Source organism: Carassius carassius, chromosome 35, assembly GCF_963082965.1.
Source record: "Carassius carassius chromosome 35, fCarCar2.1, whole genome shotgun sequence".
NCBI lineage: Eukaryota > Metazoa > Chordata > Actinopteri > Cypriniformes > Cyprinidae > Carassius > Carassius carassius.
Window position 1 is genome coordinate 17,261,749 of NC_081789.1, and position 19,626 is coordinate 17,281,374.

General features: G+C 35.5%; 1 protein-coding gene across 4 annotated transcripts in view; it reads right to left on the reverse strand.

The window, feature by feature from the left end:
- Positions 1-19,626, reverse strand: part of LOC132116070 (phospholipid-transporting ATPase IB-like) — a 61,778-nt gene that overhangs the window by 19,090 nt on the left and 23,062 nt on the right. For all 4 annotated transcript variants that reach the window (XM_059524644.1, XM_059524643.1, XM_059524646.1 and 1 more), the window contains 10 exons: positions 19,508-19,590; positions 19,374-19,423; positions 19,227-19,296; positions 18,895-18,979; positions 18,659-18,798; positions 14,989-15,127; positions 13,498-13,562; positions 5,713-5,885; positions 1,877-2,060; positions 1,564-1,674 (listed from right to left, as the gene is read on the reverse strand). In XM_059524644.1, the coding sequence (XP_059380627.1) occupies positions 1,564-1,674; positions 1,877-2,060; positions 5,713-5,885; positions 13,498-13,562; positions 14,989-15,127; positions 18,659-18,798; positions 18,895-18,979; positions 19,227-19,296; positions 19,374-19,423; positions 19,508-19,590 (1,100 nt within the window). The remainder of the gene's footprint in view (positions 1-1,563; positions 1,675-1,876; positions 2,061-5,712; positions 5,886-13,497; positions 13,563-14,988; positions 15,128-18,658; positions 18,799-18,894; positions 18,980-19,226; positions 19,297-19,373; positions 19,424-19,507; positions 19,591-19,626) is intronic.

Genomic DNA, 19,626 nt, shown 5'->3' on the forward strand with positions numbered 1-19,626 from the left:
CAATACTGCAAAGAGAGGGCACAAAAAAGATGAGGAACATGGAAACCCTCTAGCAAAATACTTTCAGACAACATCAAACTCAAGGCAAAGGTCAATTCATACAAACAAAAGCCTACACACACACGCTCATACACATGTCCACTTGCTGTCCATCCCCCACAATGTCTCCGCTATAAAGACAAAGGCAGTCTGTGAACTTTGACCTTTAAAGCTCTTCTTTGCTGGAAGCTTATTCTCATGTAAGACCCCCAAAATGCCCCTTTTCCCCAAACACGGACAGATGTGCATGGACAATCGCATTCTACAAATATAGAGACATCTAAACATTTAACCTTTACCCAGCTCTAACCGTAACAAACACACACACATAAGCACACACTCCAACACACAGGCCTTGGGGGAATGAGGGGGGCATGTTTCTGCACCTGCTGCCATTTTAAGGTTGTGGCACAGCTGACAAATGCTCCAGTGTGCAGAACGGTGACCCTGTCAGTAAAGCTCACACTCTACCTAGTGCACACACACACTCACACTTACACAGCTCTCGAACGACAGTGTGTATCTGGTATGCAGTTTTTTGAACTGGAAGGTCCCAGGCACTATAGATAGGGGTCAGCGGCTCTTTGTCTGTGCCTCTGTGTGTGTGTGTGTGTGTGTGTGTGTGAGATGGAAAGCAGAGACTAGAGGGGGCATCTCATTTATCACTGTCAAACACTTCCATAAACAGCTGCAAGCAGTCTACTTAATGTACACAAGGGTGTCTGTGTTAAAAAAAGGCAAGAAAAAGGAGAGAGAAAAAAACATTGTGGGCATGTTTGTTTGTGTGTGTGTGTGTGTGTGTGTGTGTGTGTGTGTGTGTGTGTGTGTGTGTGTGTGTGTGTGTGTGTGTGTGTGTGTGTGTGTGAGTGGATCAGGGCTAATTTTGATGACTCCCTTTAAAAAGTGATCTAAATGTAAGTACAGCACAGTCCAAAGGCAAAAGCCTGATGTTTAAAGAAAAAGTTTGCCCAGAAATAAATGAAAAATATACTTGACCTCACATCATCCCAAACTCGTGTGACTTTCTTGAATAGTATTGTTTGTATTTATAACACTGTATTCTATATAAAAAATGAACAAATAAAATAAAAATAAAATAAAATAAATAATGGTGAGCAGAAGAAAATATATACATTTTCTAAAATATATTTGAAAATAAATATTGGTAAAATACATTCAAATACAAAATAAAAGAAAAGAAAATTGTATATAGTCATTCTAAAGCTTTGTGCGATAAATGTACATTTTCTGAAAAAGCTGCCATCCACTGTTGCTATCAACTCTCACAACATAACACATACCAGGAGATTTCTGAATCATTAATGTCAGACTTGGCACTATTTAGTCAGTTTGTTGCTATTCAGACATGAAACCCACTGTCTAACATCTCCTTTTGTGTTTTAAAGAATAAAGAAAACCATACAGGTTGGCAACATGAAGACAGATGATGGCAGAATTGTCATTTTTATATGATCTACCTCTTTTAAAGTCTCACGACCTCTTGATTGTGATTATCATACAGACCTCTATGATGTACAGAACCACATTCTTGTAGAAGCAGTACAGGATACATTTGGTGACCCGGTTGTAACTCCAAGCCCCGTGAACCAGTAACAGCTTCTCCAGGTATGAGAACTAAAGAGAGAAGAATTAAGTTTGCCCGCAGGAACACATGTGAACCATTACTGCAGGAGCAGCTACCCGGATACAACAGCGCTGTGGGCAGAAGACTGCTGTGTGCTGTGTGTTGTGGTAGTGTAATTATGTTTTTAAAGATGAGATGTGTGTGTATGTGTGTGTGTGATTAATGAATTACATGAGTGTGCTTGTGTCAGACCTGGGCTATAGAGTAGTCAGATGAGTTGGTGGCTTGCATGCCCTCGTTCCCGCTGATGCCCACTCCCACATGTGCCGTCTGGATCATCCCCACATCGTTGGCTCCGTCTCCGATAGCCAGCGTGATGGCCTTCACATGCTTCTTCACCATGTCCACAATCTCTGACTTCTGCAGTGGGGACACCCTGAAAGAAAAACAAGACAAATGTTACATCGAAGTACTATAAATTTCTCAATTATGCTTTATAATATGTCTATAATTACTGAATCTGTTCATTAAAGTGACAACATCATCAGACAGCAACAGAGAAGTGTGAAAGATGACCAAGAGGTTTGGTGTCAAGAACAATTTAGACCACAATTTGATTTCATTGGCTGAAATAACTTTTAATGGGTACTCTATGCAGTGCCTGATTAGAAATGTTTAAAAAATGTTTTAGACTGCATGTTGTCTGAATCACCTTGTGCTTGATGCATGAGAACCAGTGAGGTTTGTTCTCTTGCGATCAAGTTTGTGTGTGTGTGTGTGTGTGTGTGTGTGTGTATATATATATATATAATTAAATAAAGCTTAAATCAAATCTGTTCATCACATTTCTTCAGAAGACTTGGATTAAACTGCTTGTTTCATATGGATTAACTTTACCATGTCTTTTCATACTATTTGATCCATGTATATTTTAATGACATGGATTTGGATCAATCGATGGACAAAAGAGTGAATATTAAAAATGTCTTCGCTGAATGAAAATCTTGAGTTTGGAACAACATCAGGTAAGTAACTGAACTCATATTTTAGATTAACTATTCCTTTAAATTCTGTCATATATACCAATTATTTAAGATATAAATTGTGAAATTAAATGCATCTTCGTGTTTTTTGTCTTCATGTCTTAGTATATTTGTTCTCCTAGCTTAGCATACTGTACCACTTTACTATGCCAAAAAAAAAAAAAAAAAAAAAAAAAAAAAATATATATATATATATATTTTTTTTTAAATTTTATTATTATTATTTTTAATTACATTTGTTTTTTTAAGGTATTTTTTGAAGTACAGTAAATGTGTTTTGGAAAACTGAAATAACACTATTTGTTTATTTAATTTTTTTTAATTATACCAAGCTAAGTTTTGAAGTAAATGTGTTTTGGACATTACATTACTCAGTCAGTACCAAAATATCAGGGTATAATAATATCATGATATCAAAACAGCAAGTCCAGAAGACATATAATCATGATACTTCACTGAAACAGAAAGCACAATAAAATCTCCCTTTGGAAGGTGTTGGATGTGATTTCAAAGAAAAATTAATGATCACAGACAGACATTAACATTAATTCATTTAGCAGCTGAAGATACCTGACAAATGAGAAATGCTGCAACAAATACTTAACCTATAGGAGATGTAACATTAGAGCTGCAAATACAAAGTTTTGAAAAAATTGGCCAGAAATGTGCAAGCTAGTAAAGATGTATGATGACTCTAATAGCATGGGCATGGTATACTCACAAAAATTTAAAATTGAAAAGACTAATCCCCCCCAAAGCACTTTCTCTTGTCATTTTGTTGATCGATTCCACCCTTTTCCCACAATAACTCTATACCTCACAAAATCACAGTGAGCCGGAGGGGAGATCAGAGGCAGTAGGCAGATGAAAGGCTGGCTAATGTTCTTCATGGTGGAACTGAGCAGAAAATAAGAAGGCTAAAGCAGCTCTTTAAATAAACAGAATGTGAACTCAGGAAATCAAGGATGGAGCGCACACATGCAAACTTTCTCTTCAACACACACACACACACACACTTGTGCTCCTCTCTGCTGGTTGTCTGTGGATTTGTGTGGTTCGGGATAGTGTGGGGGGTTCTGGATGGGTTGGTTCAGTCGGTTTGTAGTGCCTTGGAGACCACAGTCAGGATATGGGCTTCATGCAACAGCAAGTCAATTACTCCCTCTCACACATGGAAACATTTTTTTTATCGAATCAGAACTGTCTGAAACTTGCAGCATGCTTATTTATATTCAGATTTAAATTTACAGTATTGAACAATGTGATGTGAATGACTGCATTGTCTACCTGTGTGTGAGTGGATAATGACAGTGAGTGAGTCATTAGTTTGACATTTGCACAGAGCTCAGTATATTACTTTACCTCTGCACAGCCTCTCTGTTCTGGGAGCCAAGCGCTTATTTTCACCAGTTATTTAGTCACCCAGGGCAAGACACAACCTTTCATAAGGACACACACACATGCACATCCACGCAGAGTAAACTCCCTCATTTTGAGAGTTTTTTTGGGGGGGTGGGGTTTCCACACACACAGTGTTCAGTGGTAATGCCTGAATGAATACCCCAAAAACCCCAGAGAAGTTCTCTTTTATATCTTAAATTTTTTTCCCAGACAACAATGCAATTATATGATGAGCAAACTGAGACTTATGCTTATGAATTTATTACTTCTTTTTTTTAATCCATCTAAACTCAGTATTTCTAATCAAATCAGATTCATCTAGATTAATGTTATACCTCTACATTCTTATTAACTATAACTATATTAACCTTTACTATAACTGCATTTTTCCTGTATGTAGCTAAATATGTATGGAAAAATGTATAACAAATATAATTATAAAATACACAGTTTATTGTAAATATATAAAGAATATTTTTATATTACCAACTATTTAAAAAAACAGTATGTTGTGTATTAATTATAAGAATAATTACTGTATAGATAGATATTTCTATCTACATACACAATATAAAAAGTTATATTTATTTATATATTTCTTTGTAAATAAATAAATAAAATAAATGATGAAAGTCAGTTTCGCCACTGAATAAAAAATAAAAAAGGTAATTACTATTTTTTCTCTCACAATTCTTTTTTTCCCTACAACTGTGAGTTCACATTTTGCAATATATATATATATAAACTCGCAATTGCGAGTTATAAAGTAAGAATTGTGAAACAAACACGCAATTCTAAAACAAAAATAACCTCACAGTTCTGAGAATAAACTTTCAATTCTGAGATATAAATTCAGAATTGCGAGATACAAACTCACAATTCCAACTTTTTTTTCAGAATTGCGAGTTTATATCTTGCAATGTGACTTTTTTTCTATCTTGCAATTCTAACTTTCTAAAATGCAACTCTTGAGTTATAAAGTCTGAATTGCAAGATATAAATTTTTTCCTCAGAATTATGAGATAAAAACTTGTAATTCTGAGTTTTCCCCTTAGAATTGGACTTTATAACTTTATATCCCAGAATTCTGAGAAAAAAAGTATGGAAGCCCATTTACTCCACTGAATAGAAACTAAAAAAGTTTATTGCGACTTTTTATCTTACAATTCTGAATTTCTTCTCAGAACTGCATAATATAAACACACAATTCTGAGAAAAAAGTCAGAATTGTGATATAAAAAGTCGCAATAACCTTTTTTAGTTTTTATTCTGTGGCGTAAATGGACTTTCATAAATAAATAACAATATTAACAACTACTACCAAAATCAGTAGATCAATAGATAGATCAACTGATAGATATAAATAAAACAATAATTAAATATAAAAAGTATATGTACACACAAAAAAACTAACAAACAAAAAAAAAACATTTTTTATATACAGACTTCCACACACACACACACATACACACACACTCTATCATATCATGAGTGAGATGCCGATATAAAATTATACAGCCATGTCTCTGCTGACTGTATTTGTATTTCTCCAAAAGAACTGACATAAATAACATTTTCCTCTGAGTTAATCATTAGTGTGCATATAAATGTATTTTTGTGTGTGTTTCGGTCTATATACAGTACCTGCAGCAGATAACGGCCTTGCAGGACAGCGCGAGGTCGAGGAAGGCCTGACGCACTTCGAAAGAGAGGGCGTATTTGAGCGTCTGCCCATCTATGATGAGCGCTAACTCATTCTCCTTCCTCAGACTGTCACCCAGTGAGGAGCAATGAGCTGTTAGTGTGGCCCTGGTTGCCTGGGGGGCAAGAAAGGGAGAAAATGTATGACCTCACACACTAAAAACCCATAAATACACATATAACAACACATCCATATTTGTCAGTTTACAGTTTAATTTCTATACCATGTCTATTGCTACATAAAACCACTTCAATACTTTCCTGAGAAACATCCCAGCACAGCACACATTTATTTCCCTAACAGTACATTTCACACACTTCTCACGCACACACATGGATCACACACACATATCAGAGCAAGAGCGTAATGCCAAAGGAAGTTGAAGGGGATGTTTTAAGTGGTGTCATTGGGGCTGTTAGCGCCACAATCTTACACCCACACACACACACACACCTGTTACACATCATCCTGTCATCCGAGACACTCTAAGCCCTTAAAGGACTCAAAACCATGAACTGTTGGCCAAAAAGAACTTTATATGGGCAGAGAGAAAGAAAAATATGATAAAGGAGGAAGGAAAGGAAAGTTTGTCAAGAATGAAATGCCAGCTAGTTAGCATTTTATAAAAAAAATAAAAAAATAAAATAAAACCATGTCCATATTGAGATAAGAACTCAAACATGTGTGTTTGCAATGAATGCATATATGAGCCAAAAGACACGGAGAGATAAAAAGAGAAGGTGAAATATGTGCGTGCGTGTTTATTGAATTGTGGTTGCAGGCAGTTTCTGATTGAGATCTTGATAATGGGACAGAGTCACTAATAGAGAAAACAAACATCCCTCAATCTGTAATGAGAACCATGTGGACGACACAGCATGCAATGAGGCACGGCGTTGGTGGCCACACACGCACAAACATACATGGACACAGCTGTTGAAGTCTCTGTCAGCGCTACGACAGCGTACGTGTAACACAGTGGATGAATTCACTTCATACGGCCGACTCTAATCAATATCTTGCTGAAACTATCGCTCTGCTCCAAAACTTGGCGAGCTGCCTATTCAAGTAGCATTTTAGGGCATAAAATGTGTGGTTTTACCCAGAATGCACTGTGCTGTACTTGTAAATGGAGCTTAATTGTACCGAATATGCACTATGTAGTGTATTTCAAATCTTAAAAAGTATGTTTTTTAAAGGGATAGTTCACCTTACTGGTCCCCACTGACTTCCATGTTTAAAAAAAAAAACTATGCAAGTCAGTGAGGACCAAAAAGTGAACTATCCCTTTAAGAACCACTTGCAGATGATAAAAAAATCTATATATATATTGGAAATACATAAAAGGCCACTTAAGTGTACTTTCCTAACTTAACACACTTAAAAACACTTTTTGAAAAACTTATTTTGTAATAATGCAAAATATAGTTTTACTTTAAAATTAATTTATTAATTAATTAATTTTTTAAATTATTGTTTTAATATTGTTTTATCATGCTTTGAAGTACACTTAATTTGATTCAATTATAATTTAATAATCAATAATCACAAAGTAAATATTTTTTAATGTACTGAATTGCAGTGCCATCATCACAAATGTGTAATTACAAATATATTTAAATACATGACAGATACGTTTCACCAGAATTACATTAAGGTTTATTTTAGTTTACCATAAATGCTTTCAATCAATAGATATTTAATATAAACAATAGAAACAGAGATTTTAAATAAATTTAAACAATCATACATTTTATTTTATTTGTAAATAACATTCATGTCTCATAATATTACATTCAGTTTACACTCAGTTTAAGTATATTATTTTAAAGTAAACTAAGCATATTAATAACAAAGTACTCCTTATAAAAGTATGTGTACTTTTTCTTTCAACACTGAAGTATTGCTAAAAAATAGCCCATACTAATTTTATTTATTATCTGCCTATTTGTATTCTTGTGATTATTGAATTGTTAGCTTAGGAACATAATAAGGACTAATATCAAACTCTATTGAAACTAATCACAAGTTGAGACTCCTGTGTTTTTGGAAAACGTTTTATAGCAGAACTGAGATCAGCCATCCAGATTCCTGAGTAACTAGAGCTCATCTCCTCTCCTCAGCTCAACCCAAACATGTTTAGCCTGTTAATGTGTGTGTGTGTGTGTGTGTGTGTGTGTGTGTTTATCTTTTCTTTCAGGAATTCCTGTTTGCGTTCACCTTTCCCGGGAAAACATGAAGGAAAGAAAAACAGAAACGTAATGGAAGAATTAAGACTGATTATAGATCAAGGGAGTGCTGAAAGTCAAAGCATTAGTGTTTGTGTGTGTGTCTTAGTGTATAAACATTGGCCTAAGAAAACTGCTACTGTTAATTCACTACCAACTAATTTTCCCAGTTTATTATTAAAGACAGCTCTCCATTAGAGAGCTCTAGCTCTCTCTCCATTAGACACTCACGGCTGATTCGATTTAGTATTAACTCCTGAACTTCAGACAGGATGCATCAATGTGTCTCTCTCCAGGATGTGAGTTTATAAATCTGGGACTAAGAGGAGTGTTTGCATATCTTATTTATTTAACAATTAAATGACCCCATTAATGATCTCTGAAATGTTTGTGTACGAGCGGGTGTGCGGGTTTGAGTAAGTGTGAGCAATTAGCTTTGCGTTGCAGTTAACATCGTAATACTCCTACACAGAGGTGCTAATAAGCCGGAAGAACGTGCCAGTCAAACCTCTCGCTTTCACGCCTGCCAGCGCAGTGTCCATGGGGACAGCTAACAGTCACCAAATCTTAATCCCAGGACAAACAACACAATGAACACAGAATTCATCCTGCATTACTCCAGACATAGTTTCACTAACGATAACCATGCAATTACTTAAGAAAAGCAAAAACAAACTAATAAATTCATAGGAGTAGAAAATACTGTACTAAGAAAACATACATTAACACTAAAACAGTTAACACCTACTACTTACATTGTAACTACACCATTCTGGAGGCAAAAAGAATTGACAGTAGTGTTTGTTTGTTTTGTTTTTTTATAAAATGGTAAAACTTTACAATAAGTGTTTGTTTGTAAATGCTTTGAACAAATAAGGTAATTTTTACTGCAGCATTCCTTTTACATAGCCTAGTAGCTTTAAAATATTTCTCTTAAATCTCAACTTAAACATAAATGTAATCAAATTAAATATAAAACCAAAGCTATTCGTCACTGCCAGGGCATTGTTGTAGAAAAACAGAGTCCAGAGTCTCAATCATAATATTATAACAAGCACCTTCTGATCGAGGGACCCTACGCAGTAGAGTGCGGCGTGGGACAACACTTGATGGGGGTGAGGGTGCAGTCGGGTCGAGACTCCTGTGTGCGGTATGTGGGAGAATAAGGGTGTACTCAAACTAGGCAATCTTAACCATGCCTGAGCGCGTTTGACCCCCAAAGCCCAGTTCGTTTGCATAGTGTGATGATTCTGTGCCGGTTCGTTTGGAAGATGTGGGCCAGAGCGTGGTTCAGTTGGGAATTTATTAATTAATGCGTTAGCACAATAAAGCGTTAATTTGCCCAGCCCTAATATATAGAAGATAAATATCAGATAATTAATTGAACACATTTTTGTACAAATTAATTTGATCAATTATATATATACACACACACACACACACACATTAATATTTTCTTTAATATTCATGAATGACGTACTAATAAAATACAATTTTTATATATAAGCATTTTAATTTGAAATATAAATTTACATTTTACTTAAAAAAAATAATTTATAAAAAATAGTATGTGTGTATTGTTCATTGTTTGTTACTGATACCAAATGATTTAAAAAAAATTTAACTGAAATGAATCATATTTAAAACTGTTACCACTAAAATATATTTTAAAAGCAACAAATTAATTGCAAATATTTAATTGTATTATAGATGTTTTATCGGTGGGTATTTTTTGATGCGTTTAAAGGTCTGAAATGGCAATCAAAAATGCTTAATTTTTTTAATGTCTAAACTTAAACCCATAAAAATATAAAACTTAGTTTTACATATAAACATTATTCTAATTGTTATTTATTAAAATTAACAAAAGATTAAACCATTACTAAAAATATCTAGGGGTTTAACACAAAGGGTTTAACTGAAAAAAACTAAAGTGGGATTCCTTATACTATGCAAGATGGTACTAGTGTCTCCCAAATGAATAGAGATGCGAGTGTGTTGGAGTTCAGATGATGAGGAGTTTTAAAGAGCTATTTGATTGACAGGGTGGGATGACTGGTGATGCACAGACGATGCCCGCATGTTTCATTGTCATTCTGTAATTTCTACTGAGACCCTGATGAGACACTCTAGAGAAAACTAGTGTTTTACCCATTAAGGACTCATTTGGACTCCAGACTTCCCTTATTTGGGATGTGCATTACATTTTTCTATGTCGTTCCCTGACAGATATCAGAAGTGAATGTATTTCATGATCCAAGCTAAATGTTATTTTCTGTACGTATTTGTGCTGGGAACTGAATAGAGTACATGTTCTCACAAACACACGTACATTTATAGAAAACACCACTGTACAAGCGCACACTAACTCACAAACAGACACACACATTGCAGCTTTGTTGTGTTCTCAGGTTCCTGCGAAAAGGATCTTATCAGATTTATATTTAAAATAGAGAGAAAGGCCCCTTTGGTGTTACATATCACAGATCACATTCTCCATTCATAGAGAAATCTCTCTTTCACACACACACACACACACACACACACAAGTGAGTGAGTGAATGAATGAGACTTTAAGGCGAACATGACAGGTCACCTTATCTGTTCAATGGCAGTCTACCAGCAATGCAGTTCATAAACTGAGGTCTCGCTCTCTCTCTCTCTCTCTCACACACACACAAACCTCTTTGGCCTAGCGAAGCTGTGAGTTTTGCACTGAACCAAGGTTTGTCGTTGTTAAATGTTAAATAAGTCCTGGTGGGAACACACATGTCCTCACAGAAACTGATGTAGGATGTCACGGTGTCAGTAAGCTCATGCAGATCAGTAGCTACATCCTCAAAAACACTCCAATCAGTAAGTTCAAAGCAGGCTTGTAAATCCCGCTCAGCTTCAACAGTCCATCTCTTTACATTTCTTATTACAGGTTTAGCAGATTGGAGTTTCTGCCTGTAGCCTGGTAGAAGATGACCCAAACAGTGATATCGCACAGGAAGTTTCATTTCATGATGTTTAAAGGAATGATTCACTTAAAAATACTACTATTGCCAGTTAACAGAAACATGTAAAGCCTAAACAGGGAAAAAAATCCCATCACAATGCTTTTGACTTGGAATACAGTTCACAAGTCATATCAACTACATTTATAGTATTGTTAAGTTAATTTACAAGTCACTATGAACTGTTATAGTGGAAAAAAGGAATAGTTGCATGAACTGTCAAAATGATCACCTTTTGCAACTCACTGACAAAATAACCTCAAACAAGTATAGAACAACAACCTGTGAGAAAGTGCTAACAAAATTCTCATTTTATTATGAACTACCCCTTTAAATGCCAGAACAGCCCTATACTTATAAAACAAACAAACATGTGGATACCTGTGTGATACCTGGCCCCCAAACAGAGAAATCTCGATCACATGTCAGTCGTCTTGTGCATGTGCTGACCTCAGTACTGTGTATAGTATTTGTATTACACAAAGAGACAGTAAAGAGGAGCACAAACTGTGTGTATATGATTAATGACGACTACAGTGAGCGTGTTTGTGTATGTCATGTAATACAGTCAGTCTGATGGCTAACTTGGAACGCAGCCTATCAGAAAGATCATACAGACTGTTGTGTGTGTGTGTCTGGGAAAGTAAGAGCAAATATGTGTGGGCCATGATAAGAATATGTGCAAAGCAGAAAAAATGTTTGGGTAAGAATGCCTCTGTGTGTGTTACAAGGACACCAGCTGTCTGAATGGGACCGTGTGTGTGTGTGTGTGTGTGTGTGTGTCAAAGTAGAGTGACAGATGGAACTTGTCACAGAGTCTGAGTCAAAAGCCATCATGTTTACCCAGGAGGCTTGGCTGGCAGAATTTGTTTTGACGTGATTGAGCGCCAAAAGGAGATCGCGTTACTCCTCACCACACACACACACTTATGCTCGAACACACTCTAATGCACACACTGTTCCTGTAAATTTGGGAGCCGCTGACAGACGGAGGAGGAGTTGTGTGACAGGAGAGACAGAGAAAATCGACCAATCACACCATCAACAATGATCAACTTATTTGTGCATTACATAGATGACAGACAGATAGAAGAAGACATGAAGGAGTGTGATGTGTTGGCCCAACTGTCCTTTACACGAAACGGCAGCTGACACACACACACACTCCATATCTTCCACACAAACACACAGCTGTGACATTAGGCTCACCCCAGCCATGTCTGAAGTATTGTGGGTTATTTTAAGAGCTTGGTAAGATAAGAAAGAATTATTTTGGATATTTTAACTGAGGCTAAAGCTGTCCATCTCCACAAAATGCCAGTCTTTTACGATGCTTTTTTTACTAGTTGCATAATATGTATAAATAAAAGGCCATTAAACACTCATTCAATAAATCACATGTGGTTGGACAATTTTCAAAAGCACAATATTGATTACTGCCAATGGTGGTCCATTAGAGGCAGAAAAAAAACAACAATATAATTTATTAATTGCCATCCACTGCAACCGCAAAAACCTGTTGCCAGGCCGTAGGCTTCAGTTTGAGCCAATTAGGCCTGTTCACACCAAGTACGAATTTTAGCCAAAATTTTTTTTTGCACATGCAAAAATGCTTCTCATCTGAAAATTATTCTGTGGGTTTGATATAAGCAATTCGATGCTAACAAAGGGGCATCAATACCCTTTAGCTATAATTATATTTACAGCATAGCATGGCCTCTTAATGTCTGTATCCAACAACAATAACTATCCGATTCATCTGAACATACTGTTGTAATTTCAGACACAATAACTGTAAACATAATGGTCCAAAAATTTAGCAACAGTATTTTTACAAACCATTATCAATGTTTCATTCTAAACAGGCAAAGAATGAATCCTGCTGATTCCCAGGAGCCTTTGATTTCAGTACACAGTTCGGTCCGTGTGTGTGTGTGTGTGTGAGAGAGATGCTCTGCTGTCTGGCCAACTGTTCTCAGAGATCTAAGACTTTACAAGCTCACTTTTATGACTATCTTTGCCTGGAAGTAATTAACCTTGTGTGTGTGAGAAAAATAGAGAAGTCGACGAAGTACAGAGTACTTGAAAAAAAATTAGGAAAACATTATTAAAGAGACGCAATAAAATTGATACCTATTATAATCCACCTTTTAAAACTGGAATGATGAAGCATTTCTACTTTAAAATCATTCTAGAGAACAAAAACATTCCTCTAATTGAAAAATCACCTGTGTGCGCTTTTCGGCTTTTTCTCATGTGCTTTTATGTCATAACATATATGAGTGTGTGTTTTGCTCATATGTGTGTCCATACGATCCATAACGCTTTCATCAAGTTCTCAATGATGACACCAGACACCTTAGTTACCTTCACCTGTACGAGAACAAAGACAAACACTTCCCTCACCTGTCCACACCCAGTGTCCTCCAGAGACAGCCTAAGAACACTCATCAACACACACACACACACACACACATATAAAAACACAATATGTACTCACATCCAGGGAATCTTCATTGACGATGATGAGGGACATGCCTTGTGACACCAGCCTACAGGAGTAACCTGAGACACAGTGGAGAGTTACAGTAGAGGCGTTACACAAAGCCACACATACACACCCCAACAACAACTTAACCTTATTGTATATCTGTCATTACCCACTATCTTCTGTCCACTGGTTTATCTCCAGTCTCACCCAATTTATTCTGAGCTGTCTGTCCGCAGCACCTGCCTGACTGCCTATCTGTCCGTCCTTCTCTGATTTCCTTAGTCTAGGAGTCTTCTTGTGTGTTTCCAATCAGTGTCTGCTTGATATTGTATTGTGTTGTGCCATTGTACTTCCTTGTCAGCCTACTTTAAAGCTGCTGTCTGTGATGTATTATGAAATTACAATGCAAATAAGTATTTTAGCTTAAAAATATAATGTACTATAGAATAAAAAAAAATCTTTAACATAATAAAGTTTATTCTTACCTAGGCTGCATTTATTTGAACAAAACTACAGTGAAAACAGTAATTTTGTTACAAATATTACAATCTAAAATAATCATTTTCTGTTATAATAAAAAAAAAAAATTATTCCTCTAAGAGCAAAGGTGAAATTTCAACAGCTAATATCAAATCTGAAAATGTTTAAAATGTATCACACTTTCCATGAAAAAATAACAATAATAATAACACATAACAATTCAGCAGCAATTATAATTGATAACTGTGCACCAAATAATAATAATAGCATATTAGAATGATTTCTGAAGGATCATGTGACGTGAGAAATAGTAATATTATATATATATATATATATATATATATATATATATATATATATATATATATATATATATAAGTGTGTGTGTGTGTGTTAAATAATTTAACAGTTTTTAAATCTTTTAAATTGTCATAATTTTTACTAGTAATATAACAAAAACAAAAACAACAACAACAAAAAATGCATAAAATAAACGTCTCTTAGCAAACAAATAACAAGTTGCAGAATATACATATTTGTAGTGCTAGCCTATTTTTGCATGTGTAAAATTAAAAACAAAGGCTCATATACCAGTTTTACACACCTGTTTCTGAACAGGTGTTCATTTATGTACTCCATGTTTAAAAAAAAAAACTTAAACCATTTGCTTGTCTGGTTTAATTGGTTTATGTAGCCTCCCAGTCCATCTGACAAATGCACAAAAGCCCTCTTAAACCAGCAAAATAGACCAACAGGTTTTTCAGCACGTTGACCCAATGATGCATTATATGTGCACAGGAATAAATGTTGAATATTAACCAAATACATCACCCTGGGTGCAGACACATTCGTTTGATAAGCACAATCCCACAATAGCAAAAACATGTTATAATCAGTTATGGATTTCTACATTAGTTAGAAGTCTGACTACAAGTGCTGTTCTATTGACTACATGCCAATACAGACTCAAACAATGGCACGACTTTGTGGAATAAATATATAACCATGTAGGTCACACACCAATATTGATGGCCGTCTCCTGCTTGTCTCCGGTCAGAACCCAGATCTTGATGTCGGCTCTCATGAGTGTTGCTATGGTTTCCGGGACTCCCGCTTGCAGTCGGTCTTCAATCGCAGTGGCACCCAGCAACAGCAAGTTCTGTGTGTGACAAAGAGATGAAAATACATAAATAAAGAGAGGAAGCTGGGAGAAGAAAAATAAATACATACATAATTTATTATATATTAAATATATACATATATATATGTATATATATATATATATATATATATATATATATATATATATATATATATATATATATATAAACTTTACAAATCAATATGGTAACGTCACCACAAAATTTAATTGAACAATATTAAACCAAATCTATAAAAATAATATAGTGAAATTATCAATATTATCTTGTTATTGGGAAATATACCATACCATACCATACATATAATAACATGTTTTTTTTTTAAATGATCACTTTAAATGTATAATTCTACATCCTGTTCTCTAATTAAAAAAAAAAAAAAAAAACTAGATTATGATGCTAGGGTGTTAAGTGTGGTTTACTAGGAAGTTACTTTAATGACCTTATGTCTTGATTATATTCTGATTTTATAGATATAATTTGTACCCCTTCTTTAATGCCATTCTATGTGATTTTTCTTATTTTATTCTCCACTGGCAAAAACTCTAAACCTAATTTCTTGACAGTAATAGCACACCCTTCTTCAAAAATAGCACAATTTGAAGTATCATTCATGTTTTGAATACTTCAAACCAAAGCTGAAAGCACCACTCAACACAGCCACAGACAGAAGCACACAGAAACTCAGCTAATACAGGCAACCTAAGACCTCGACATTTTTCACACCTTCTCCTCTCCATCTTTCACCATGCCTTATCCATTTCTTTTTAATAATTCCTCTCTTCCTCTGTGAGATTATGTGTATGTGGGGAGATATTTGAGGAGTTTTTGGTGTATTTATGTGTGTGTGCAGAGGTAACACAGTAGTGTTGTTGACTGGTTTTATGGGGCTCTTGGCAGACTGGTGCAGGTAATTATCCTCGCTGTGGTATACCAACCCCTCCTCAGACTACTAATCTGGGCCAGAGCCCTGAAAAGCACACAAAACCCAACAAACTGGATTTTCACTGCTCCATATAACAGCATCTGTGTCCTGGGGCTCAGATCTCTGATCAGTAGTTTCGAAGTTTTGCACTACTGTGTAATCCGTCCTGACGAGGAGGCAGTGAGTCTATAGCTTGTAACGGTTAATGAGAGCTCAACAGAGCAACACTTTATGCACAATCTGAGTTCAGAAGTGTGAAAATGTAATGTTACAGTGCCACCTTTTGACCAGTCAAAGCACTGCATCTGGAGCACAGAAATGTGCAAAAGATGGTAGTCTCAGCACCAGACACTCTCATGTATAATGAGACATATCTACAAGTTTCTTACAAAGAAATCAGAATTTATATTTTTGATATAGTATATATCAAATATTAGAATAGTATATTTTTTAAATGTATTCATTCAATTACTACTTGAAATATTTAAAATTGTATATATATATATATATATATATATATATATATATATATATATATATATATATATATAAAAATATTTATAATTTACAATATTTCATATTTATATCAAAAATATAAAATCTTTTGTTTTTGTTTAATGTAAGAATCATAAAATGCCTGTCACTTCACTCATGAAGTTCACTCATGCACTTTGTGATTTACTATGCAAGACGTCAATATTTGAACTTACTGGCATAATTTCCATCAGTTTTCCATCCACACTGACAACCATTCTTATTACTATGCCATTAGTATAGCAACAAATGCAGATATTCACAGGTGCATCTCCAAAAAATAGAATATCATGAAAAAGTTTTTTATATATATATATATATATATATATATATATATATATTTTAGATTAATTAAATGTAGAGTAAAACATTTCAAAAGTTTTTTGTTTTTATTTAGATGATAAGTGCTTACAACTAATCAAGGTCAAAAATCCAGTATCTCAAAATATTAAAATATTTCCTAAGATCAATAATAAAAACAGAAAAGTTCAAGTTCTTTAAAGTATGTTCATTTATGCACTCAATACTTGGTCGGGGCTCCTTTAGCAGAAATGACAGCATCAGTGAGGTGTGACATGAAGCGAGCAGCCTGTGGCTATGCTGAAGCACTATTGAGTTTTCAGCTCGTCTGTATTGTTGGATCAACTGTTTCTCATCTTTCTCTTGAAAATATCCCATAGAGTCCATATGGGGTTCAGGTCAGGCACATTGGTTGGCCAACGGTACAGCACAGTAATATCATGGTCAGCAAACCACTTGGAAGTGGTTTTGGCACTGTGGGCAGGTGCTAAAGTCCTAATGGAAAAGGACATTCAGCATCTCCAAAAAAGCTTGTCACCAGATAAAGTGCTCCAAAATCTCCTGGTAGACGGCTGCATTGACTATGGACTTGATAAAACACAATGGACCAAGACCAGCAGACGTCACGGCACCCCAAATCATCAATGACTACGGAAACTTCACATTGGACTTCAAGCAGCTTGGATTATGTGCCTTTCCATTCTTCCTCCAGACTCTAGCTCCTGATCTCCAAATTAAATTTATGCATTTAGCAGACGCTTTTATGACTTACAGTGCATTCAGGCTAACATTTTTTTACCTTACATGTGTTCCCTGGGAAACGAACCCACAACCTTGTGCTGCCAACGCAATGCTCTACCACTTGAGCCACAGGAACAAATGAAATGCAAACTGTACTTTTATCTGAAAAGAGGACTTTGGACCACTGAGCAACATTTCAGTTATTTTTCTCCTTACCCCATGTAAGATGCTCCTGACATTGTTTCAGAAGTGGCTTGGTAGCATTTTTCCTGAAGACATCTGAGCATGGTGACTCTTGATGCACTGACTTCAGTTTCAGTCCATTCCTTGTGAAGCTCTCCCAAGTGTTTGAATCGCCTTTGCTTGACAGTATTCTCAAACTTGCGGTCATCACTGTTGCCTATGCACCTTTTCCTACCCAATTTCTTTCGTCCAGTCAACTTTGCATTTAGTATGCTTTGATACAGCACTCTGTGAACAGCCACCCCTTTCAGTAATGACCTTCTGTGACTTTCCCTCTTTGTGGAGGGTGTCAATGACTGTCTTCTGGACCACTGCCAAGTCAGCAGTCTTCCCCATCATTGTGGTTTCAAAAAACAAGAGATACCCAGAATTTGTACAGTAGGGATGGTCATTTAATGAAATTAAAATGTAAATATTATCATATTTTGAGATACTGTAAGCTCTAATCATCAAAATTAAAACAAACAAAAAAAATGTTGGAAATATTTGACTTAACATGTAATAAATATAGCATATATGAAAGTTTCACTTTTTGAAATAATTACTATAAAAAAAACTGCACCTGTAGATGTGTGCAAATGAACAATACATCCTTTAGCACACCTGTTATATCTAAGAGGTCCATTTTCAAATCTAAACTTTGTGTAAAAAAAGTGGTTAATTATGTGAAGCAGAACTGTAGTAAAAGTCTGGTTTGGTAAAATTAAAGACACACTGACCCTTGAACAATACCTTTCCTAACCTTTGATTACATGTAATAGTGACATGCATGGCATAGATTCCATACCTTCTCTATGAGTTCGTAGCATTCCTCCAGTTTCTGTGCTCGGTCCTTTAGCACAGTACTGACACGATTGTACTCCTTCAGCCATTCCCGATACGTACCCTCCTCGAGGTCCACATACGCGAAACAAAGTGTCCGCAGCCCTACACATGCAAACAAATACAAACTAAAAGTTAATCTAAAGAGAAGATAAAATGTTAATAAACTTTCAAACAATAGCATATTAAAAAACTCTTCACCTTCGGTGGCAAACTGCTCCAGATGGACCACAGTCAGGTCATTATACTGTGATGCCTCATTCAGACGCTCAAAAATCACATTGTCCTGTAATAAAAGCATAACTTCACTACACTACAATGGCTTGTGCCATAAATCAAACCCATACTGAGAAAAGAAATGAAATAAAATCAGCTTTGTCATCACAAGAATAAATTACATTTTAAACGTTATTATTATTGTAATAATATTTTACAACATCAATGTTTTACTGTATTTTTGATCTAGCAGACACTTTTAAATAGTAGTTTCCATTCTGTCTCTATGCTAATTATGTGGCTTATGTAACACGCACCGCTCCCTTGCAATAAAGTCGAAGCTTTCCCGTAGGTGTTCTGACAATCACTGACATCCGTTTGCGATTGCTGCAAAAAGGCACAGACATTGAAACACAACGTACTGGGTTTTTGTGATGTAGTGAGAGCTCACAGCTGGTTCCTACCTGGAAAATTCCAGTACATTCAGAAGCTCATATGTCTGCTCTTTTCCTCTCTTGAGAAACAAACACAAGAAATGTACACATTAACCATACAAAAGTTTTGGTTCATCATTAATGGCAAGAATACACATACTAACCGCTTCTATGATGACTGAATGTGGGGTTCGTGCCGTAAATACAAAGCCCAGACTTTTGGCGCCTTTAACCAGCGCTCCTTCATCTGAAAACCCAAGATTATGCAAATATCAGTTAAAAG